The sequence below is a fragment of the Apis mellifera genome, linkage group LG5 (genome assembly GCF_003254395.2).
Source record: "Apis mellifera strain DH4 linkage group LG5, Amel_HAv3.1, whole genome shotgun sequence".
Classification (NCBI taxonomy): domain Eukaryota; kingdom Metazoa; phylum Arthropoda; class Insecta; order Hymenoptera; family Apidae; genus Apis; species Apis mellifera.
The window spans coordinates 211,794-221,487 of record NC_037642.1 but is presented as its reverse complement, the minus strand read 5'-3'; the positions used below and the strand labels follow the sequence as shown (position 1 = coordinate 221,487).

At 19.4% G+C, this 9,694-nt stretch overlaps 2 protein-coding genes across 2 annotated transcripts; one reads left to right on the top strand and one right to left on the bottom strand.

Moving 5' to 3' along the window:
* Window positions 1-2,914, top strand: LOC413815 (CCA tRNA nucleotidyltransferase 1, mitochondrial). Its single transcript, XM_006571885.3, has 6 exons — window positions 1-159; window positions 353-662; window positions 746-1,022; window positions 1,143-1,337; window positions 1,408-1,767; window positions 2,367-2,914. The coding sequence occupies exons 1-6, from the start codon at window positions 106-108 to the stop codon at window positions 2,563-2,565; spliced, it is 1,395 nt and encodes a 464-aa protein (XP_006571948.2). The 5' UTR covers window positions 1-105; the 3' UTR covers window positions 2,566-2,914.
* Window positions 2,732-7,716, bottom strand: LOC412268 (transcription initiation factor IIA subunit 1). Its single transcript, XM_003251780.4, has 8 exons — window positions 7,526-7,716; window positions 6,546-6,750; window positions 5,933-6,232; window positions 5,648-5,835; window positions 4,390-4,485; window positions 4,114-4,257; window positions 3,906-3,995; window positions 2,732-3,785 (listed from the first exon to the last, which is right to left on the bottom strand). The coding sequence occupies exons 1-8, from the start codon at window positions 7,547-7,549 to the stop codon at window positions 3,678-3,680; spliced, it is 1,155 nt and encodes a 384-aa protein (XP_003251828.1). The 5' UTR covers window positions 7,550-7,716; the 3' UTR covers window positions 2,732-3,677.
* Between the last annotated feature and the right edge of the window lie 1,978 nt (window positions 7,717-9,694).

Below are 9,694 nucleotides of genomic sequence, written 5' to 3'. Positions count from 1 at the left end.
CATAACCTGGTTAAATAATTACAAGCATGATATATAATAATATTGTTAAAAACAAAATTATTTTATAATATAAAATTTTAGGAAATATTTTTGAAATTTTAAGTAATGTTTATGATTTTTTCTCGTGTAAATTACATTTTTTCTCATCATTTTTCTCAAGTGAGTGTACTTAAAAAATACATTTCTAATAAGTTAAAAAATTAAGGTTAAGTTCTTAAAATGAGTTTCATATAAATATTTTAATAAAATATATTTTATTAAAAATATATAATAAATATAATAAATATTTGATTATGTAAATTTATAGATATATTTATTATTATTAAACAAATAAAATTAAAATTTTGAAAAGGTACATAGAACTTGGCAATCATTTATCATGAAGGATGAACTAATCCCATTAAACAGGTCTAATCCTGTAATTAAAAAACTAGATAATCCATTATTTCATTCTATATTTACACCAGAACTTAATATCTTAGCTGAATTATTTAAAAAGTATAATTATGAATTAAAAATTGCTGGTGGTGCTGTTAGAGATATTTTAATGGATATAAAACCATTAGATTTAGACTTTGCAACAGATGCTACTCCAGAGGAAATGAAAACTATGTTTGTTAAAGAAAATGTTAGAATGATTAATAATAGAGGAGAAAGACATGGTATATTGAAATATACATATTAATATTTTCTATTACAATAAAAGATTCTATCATGAATTTACATTCTTTCACTTAAATTTTAGGAACAATTACAGCAAGAATAAATGATAAACAAAATTTTGAAATAACTACACTTAGAATTGATACGCATACTGATGGTAGATATGCAAAAATTAAATTTACAAAAGATTGGAAATTAGATGCTCTTCGTAGAGATCTTACAATAAATTCCATGTTTCTTGACTTTGAAGGAAAAATATATGATTATTTTTTTGGCTATGATGATTTACAAAAAAGAAGAGTTGTTTTTGTTGGAAATCCATCACATAGAATTAAAGAAGATTATCTTCGAATTTTAAGGTATTTTCTCATTATTTTCTTACATAAATAATAATGACATACATCTTTTTAGATTGAATACATTAATGCTAATTCTATATTATATAAATTTTTTATTTTTTAAATTTACGTATTATATAGGTATTTTCGATTTTATGGAAGAATTGCAGAACAACCAGATGTACATGATGAATCAACTATAATAGCAATAAAAGAAAATATACATGGATTACAAAGAATATCTGGAGAAAGAATCTGGAGTGAATGGTCAAAAATTCTTTCTGGAAATTATGCTAAAGAATTAACTTTAAAAATGTTGAAATGTAATATTGCAAGGTAATAATATATCAAAAAATATCATATAAAATATGCGATATTATGTTAATAATATAATCTATATTTTCAGATATGTTGGATTACCAGAAAATCCAAATATAGAAAATTTTAAAATTGTTTATGATGTATTTAAAAAAAATAATATTTCTTTGCAACCAATTACTTTTCTTGCTGTAATGCTAAAAGATGAAAATGAAGTATTTCAACTTCATAATAGATTAAAATTATCTGCATATGATAGAGATTTAGCATTATTTTTAACTAGATACTGGGAAGATAAACCATCAATAGATCTTTTGAAATTTTATAAAAGCATACTTGTTCATTCAAAAGGAAATATTATTAATACAAGAAATTATATTTGTGAATTATTAAAATGTAAAAAATATTTTAATTTTGCTGAAGACATAGAAAAAATAATAATACCAAGGTATAGTACAAATTAAAATAAAATAAATTAAATTAAATTACAATAGAAAATACGTTAAAATTTGTTAATTTTTAGTAATTCTAAAAAATTATGTATAATAATTGTGTGTGTGTATGTGTGTGTGTATGTGTGTGTGTGTGTGTGTGTGTGTGTGTGTGTGTGTGTGTGTGTGTACACACTATTGTAAAATTTTGTTTTATATATTTATATATTTATATACAATATTTTTTGCTTAACTATATTACATTTAGGTCCGCATTGCAATACTCATCCGAGAAAGTAAGCATTCTAAAAATTAATTTCATAGCTTCATTTATTTGTCGAGTGTATCCAAGGCAACAGGATACACTCAACAGGATACACTAAAAATTAATAGAAATAAATTTTTTTTTGAATTCGAGAAAAGCGAAGCTTTATAAAGAAGTTTCAAGAATTAGAAAAGATAATTTCCTTTCGATATTTAAATAAAAAAAATGAAACACTTAAGCGCAAAATGTTATATATATAATATATATATAAATTTAAATTATAAAATTATTTTTTTTTATACTAATAAAAAATAATGAGAATTATCTGTATATCAAATTAAATGTTTTCAGATTTCCAGTTAGTGGAAATATGCTAAAACAACATGTAAAAAAAGGAAAGATGATGGGTATTGTTATCAAAGAATTGAAAAATATTTGGTTGGATAAAAATTTTGAAATGAATGCAGAAGAACTATTACATGAAGTTCCGCGAATTATTAGTGAATTAGAAGATAAAAATTCAGAAAAAAATATGTTTTTGATTAAATAAATAAATTTAAATAATTATATATAGTTAAAATATATATATATTTCTATATATTGTGATTTTTTAACTCTAAAAATTTCATATTTTATAACTTTATAAAAGGAATAAAAAAAGGGAAAACAATTATACATTTTCAACAAATGTATAATTTTATAGAAATTATTAAAGATTAACAGTATAAGACATTTATTTTTAATAGCATCACATATTTATAATAAATTGCAATTTCTTAGAAACTATTTACAGAATAAACTCACGTGAAAAAATTTGCATCTTCAAAATATAATACAAGATTTGCTTGATTATTGAGCTCTTCATTATTCAATAAAATTTATTTAATATTACATTTAAATTAAATTTGAGTTAATTGAATTTTAGAATGACATTAATATTTTCTTATTTTAATTCAATGTTTTCGATTCAATATATTTTTTTTTAATTAAAGTTAATTTTAAAATATTACATATTATTTAATATCTCTATACAAGATGTTAATATATTCGTGAAACTTGAAATTTAGAGGATTAATTCTAAGAATAAAAATATTATAAAAAAGTTAATATATAAAAATATTAATTAAAGTTTATTTATCAAATTACAAACAATTGAAGTTTGAATTAGATGAAGCAAGATAGAGATAGTGACATCCTTCTAATTTCATCGTTTTCGCATTCTATTCTCAGTTCATTTAATTTAATTATTTATAATTTAATAAATAAGTTTTAAACGACATTTTTGTATACTAATTTTTATTTTGTTTTAACATCTAGAATTAATTCTCCAAAATGTCCTATGAATATATTAACACTTTGTATATTATAACTTATGAAATTTGTGTTATATATCTTGTTTAAAATATAAATTTAATACATGCATTTTTTATTAAATTGAATAAATTTTAATTTGGAAAATTAAATTTTAATTTGGAAAAAATAAAAATTCTATTCAATTGTAATCATATCTTAATATAATATAAAAATAATTATTGATTTTCAAATACATTTTGATTAAAAAAAAATTTAATTCTTTTTTAAAACACAAATTTAAAAGTAAGTTTTTATATCAATTTCACATGAACACATTACCAGGTCAATCTTCATAATTTTAAATATTATTTACCATTCTGCATCACCATTCATTTTTTGAAAAACGTAATCTTTACCACTAAGGTTCATTATTCCATCTTTGAGGTAGAATTTCCATTTATTTCTACTCCTTGTTATCTAAAAAATTTTGAATTTATTAAGAAATGTTACTAATATCAATATTTTAATTATAAATAAATTCCTTTTTTATATTAAAATAACTTTTTTTGCATTAAATAAAATAAAATTATTAAATACCTTGTCATACTGACAGACGACAACATTATCAGTATCAAAAAGATCTGCTGGATCATCATCTGTTACATCGTCTTCTGAATTTAAAGGCTCCTATGAAATAAAAATAATTAATATCATTAAATAAATGATTTTTTCATTTTTTAAGATTTCTAAAGATATAAATATTATAAAACATAAAAATGAAAAAAAAATTAAATATTTTAAATACTTCTTCTCTGGCTGTAGCTTCATCATTTTCTTCCTCTTCTTTATCATCAAGATCTTCTTCTTCATCTTCATTATCTTCTTCTTCTTCTTCTTCATCATCATCTGAAGAATCACCAAATGGACCATCTAATTGTGCTATATTATTCTATTCATGAACAAATAAAAAGAGTTAAATAACAAAATTAATATGAATTTTATATAATATAAGACAAAAACATAATTATATTTTTTATTATTCAAATAATTATTCAATATAATATATTATTTTTAATTATACCTGATTTTGAACAGGTCGTTGAGAAACATTATTTGTATTTTGTGTAACAACTTGAAGAGATTGATTAACTTGAAGTGGAGCCAATGTTGCTTGGCCCTAAAATTATGAAATTTATATAAAAATGAATGATCTATGTTAATTAATTTAAAATAAACTATTGAATGTATAAAAAAAAGTATGAACATTATCTTACAGAGAAATTTATTTAATCTGAAAATTCTAATTTTAAAATTTATATGTATGTATAATAAATAACAATTTCTTTATCACATGAAATTTCTTTAAAGATATGAAATCAATCCTCAAATTTTTTAATAATAATTATATTTTTCATATTTTTAAGATAATTTTTCCTTTTTAACAAAAAAATAGAACATTAAATTGTGAACAATTTATAATTTAAAATTTTGTTTTATTATTATCATTATAGAATTATATTTAAAAAATGAAAAATATACTGAAACTTTGAGCATTGTTTTCAGTATGTGAAATTTATTATTTTCTATATATACATAAACTTTCATTAAAATCAGAATTTTCAGATACTATTTCATAGATAAACACAAAACGATAAATGAAGATAGAATTTTTTTTTTAAATTTTAATCATATTTTTTATCGATATAATTTTTTTTATCCTTTCTTTTATCATTATTATTAGTCGAATAATTTATTAGCTAAAAAAAATATTGTAATAAATAATACTAAAAATATTACAAAATAATATTTAACTTTAAAACTTCTAATAAGATAGTAATGAAAATTAGACTAACATATTAATTTAATAAAATATTTTAACAATAATATACTATTTTAAATAATTTTGTAAAAAAAAATCTTTTAAATCAATAAATTTTTAAAAAGATTCTTTCTTTAAATATTTTTTTGAACATCAATTTTCTTTAAGAAAGTAAATTATTAATATCAATTCAAAATATTAAAGTTAGAATTATCTTCTAAACTAATGTTTTTTAAAATAATTTTCTAGATAATAGAATAAATTACAAAATATATAATTCTTTTTAAATTTAATTTTTGTCTTTTATATTTAAAAAAAGAATATAAGATATTATTTTAAAAATATTTCATTATTATCATTAATAAACATTATAATATTTCATTATTATACTTTACTCATTATATATAAAAATTTTTCAATAATGATAAATTTAAAAATAATTTTAATATGATCAAAATAATATCATTATTAAAATATAAAAAATAGATATTATTAAATTTGCATAATTTCTATTATATACCTGATTTTGTACAGATCGTTGAGAAACATTGTTTGCATTCTGTGTAACAACTTGAAGTGGAGTTAATGTTGCTTGCCCTTGAAGTGTAGAATTAACATGCTGTTGAAGTAATGTGGAAGCTAAGTTTGCTGGTAATCCCATTGCAGCTGTAATAACTGGACCTGTTAAAATTGTATGCAATTGATTACCTAAAAAATTAAATAGAATTCATTAATTAATTTTGCAAATATAATTTTTATTCTCTTAATATTAAAATATAATAAAAGAAAAATAATTTCAATGTACCTTGTATTGCAGATGCAGGAACTTGAATAGTTAGAACTCTTAAAGGAGCATCTGGAACGCCTGTCTGTGGTGGCAATGTTATTTGAATAGGTACTTGCCGATCCATTACTGCTGATGATGATGTTACTAATTGCTGTACTGGTGTACCAGTATGTTGTATACCAGTTGTTGTTGAATGACATTGTGTCTGAGTTTGTGATTGTTGAGGAGATTGTTGTGATTGCTGTTGCTGCTGTTGTGATGTTTGTTGAGGAGCAGAATTTCCTGTTTGTTGTACAAAATGATTTCCTATATTTAGTCCTAAAATCATATTACATTTACTGAGAAAAAGATTATTAAAATTTTTAATAATAATTAAAATAGTTTTTAATTATTTAAAATATTAATAACAATTTATATAACAATAACTTATTATATTTTAATAGTTTTTTTTATATTTTAAGAGTTTCTTTAATTTAAATTTTTTTTAATTATATATTTTTTATATTGTATATTAAAATATATTAATGATAAAAAAAATATTGATATGTAATATATATATATATATATATATATATATATATATATATATATAATAAGATATAATATGATATATAAAATATATATATATTACCTTTATTAACAGTTTTGTGCGTATTTATTTGGGGAACTTGAGGCTCTGGAGGATCTGGATTTAATTCAACAGCTTTACTAGACATTAGTTTAGTTTCCCATATTTGTTTGAGTTCTTGTAATACTTGTTCATCTACACCTTCATCTATAAATGATTCCCTTACACCTGATATAACATCCTCTATCACAGTATTATATAGTTTTAGCTGTAATTAAAATAAATATAATTATAAAATAAATAAAATTCATTATCAATTAACATTCTTAAAATTTATATATTTTTATTTATTTTAATATTCTTTCTTTATTTTGTATTTGATATTCTAAATTTATATTAAAATTATATTATATTAAAATTTATATTATATTAAAATTACAGATCATTTTCATGTATGATGAAAAATTAATAATAGTTATAAAATAAAATTTATAAATATATTCATAAAATATTTCTTATATTAATTACAAAATTATTATCATAATTTTTTTATGTAAAAATTCTTATCATTATTTAGAAGACATATAATAACTATTATTTAATACATTTCAATAAATTTATTGATTTATTGATAAATTAAGATACACTGAAATCTTTTAAATACTGTCATTATATCTAACCTTAAATATGTTGAAAAAAAATTTTTAAAAACATAATTTAAAAAAAAGTACAAATAAATTTGCAATAAATTGGATTTAAAATTTGTATATTTAATATTACTAACATTGAAAAAATCAAAATTTATAAATTAATTCAAATTTATTTTGAAATTTTAACATTTTATTCTAAAAATTTATAGTATATAATTATTAAAATTGTAAAACATAAAAAAAAAATGTTAAAAGTAAAAGAAAAACGAAGATAACGATGATAATGAAAATAAAACAAATTAAGAGATAAAAATTATCCTTCTCGTTATTATAATGATTATAATTAATTGTTTTTTTAATCAGTCTTTGCTTTTGCCCATATTTATTACTTACCACACTTGTCTGACTGAGGGCCATTGCAAGGATAATTCGTATTGTCTACTAAGAAAAACAATAGGAATAATCCAATGAATAAATCAGCCCCAGTTCAGAAGCTGATCTGCGGTATCATCGCTCTTTTATATATTGTGGACACGTCTCCCATTCTACCTAACTTTAGTATGAACTAAGAACAATTATCTGAAGAAAAATCAATGTATCCAATATTACCAAATTGAATATCTATAAAATAAAAAAAATTTTATAAATAATAATATCAAAAATTATAAAAATTATTAAAAATATAGTTTGAATTTTAATTTTTATTTTCAAAATTTTAAATTCTTTCTATATGTTTTATAAATTTTGATGTATATAATAAAAAAATTACGATTTTAATTATCAGAATTTAGTAATTCAAAATAAATTTACATGTGAATTGTATATTTTTAGGGATTTTTATAAATTACATGATGTCAATTATCCAATCCGCTTGAAAAATAAATCAGCAAGCGCTAAATTCAAATTATTTTTAGTTATATGTTAATTACTTCTTTAATTATTTTAATTACGCAATCTAATTGAATAATAAAAGTGCTAACATTAAATTCAAATTATCTTTCAAATAAAGATTTTGAATTATTATTTAATTAAATTATTATTGTCACAAAATTAAATTATATATTAGCTGACGAAATTAAGAATTAGATTTTAATTCAATTCCAACTTAATATTCATGAAATAATTGAATATGAAGAAGAAAATATCATAATATATTTTATGTATTTTTTATTCGAATATTTATGATAATATTATGATAATATTTATAATAATATTTTTCATTAAATATTAAATTATATTAATAATATTAAATAATATTATCATTAAATATTGTATGTTATAATATAAATTGTATTATATATATATATTTACAGAACTATAAAATTAAAACTATAAAATTATTAATTGAAATTTTTAAATGATACGCTTAAATCTTCAGTTTTCAAATAGAGTAAAAATTCATAGCATCTTAAAAGTCCAACTAAAATGTGAGACAATTTTATTTTATGAGAATATATAATAATATTCAATGTAATAATAATGTGTAATAATATTCAATAAGAAAAATAAATTGCTTTATTATTATTAGTATATGTGTGTGTATGCGTGCGCGCGTATATGGCACTGTTGTACGTACGTACGTATATATGTATATTTGTAAGATGTTTGTGTGTGTGTGTGTGTGTGTGTGTGTGTGTGTGTGTGTGTGTGTGTGTGTGTGTGTGGTGTGTGGTATGTGTATATATATAATTATTTATATATATATCAGTCATATTAATTATATGCACATTAAATAAAAATAAAATAAAAATAAAAAACAATTACTAATAAAACTAATAAAAAAAAATAAGACAAATATAAATACATATCTAATATTATAAATTAAATATATATATAATAATGAACATATTATAAAATAAAGAAAAATTTAATTTAAATTCTATTTTTTAAATAACATTGCAGAGTATTAAGAATAGAATTTTTAATTTTGTAATAATTATAAAGTCTAATTATTAAGATGTTTAAGAATCCGAATCGAGTTAGAATTGTTCGAGTCGAATTCTAAAAAATGTGGATACATATAAGAATCCAAAAATTTCGAATCGTATCGGAAATTATTTTGATCGGTTTATAATTTTCGAAACGAGCTTCATTAAAGATGATTACGAATTAAAAATATTATAAATATCATATTTAATATATTCTGATTTTAATCTTCACAATATATTATTCATAACAGTTCGTGATACTTAATACTACTTAATTAAGTATATCATTTTTTTTTTACTAAAATAAAATATTTATTTAAATATTATTTTATTATTAATTTCATCCTATCTTTTATATTTAAAAAATAAACAATTTCAGTTCGTGATTGCATTTATAAAATTTGTTCCGACATTATCATTTTTATATTATAAAATAAATTTGGAAAATTACCGATAATTTATAAGATAATTTATTATAGGAAAAATGCGAAAATTAAAATCAAAGTGAATTAAATAGATTTTTATAAACATTTTCAATTCATGATCATGGTTCAAAGTTCCTGAAATACAATTTTTTTGAAAATTCTGATTGAAATAATTTTCCATCAGATATTCAAAATTTTTGCAAATCTAT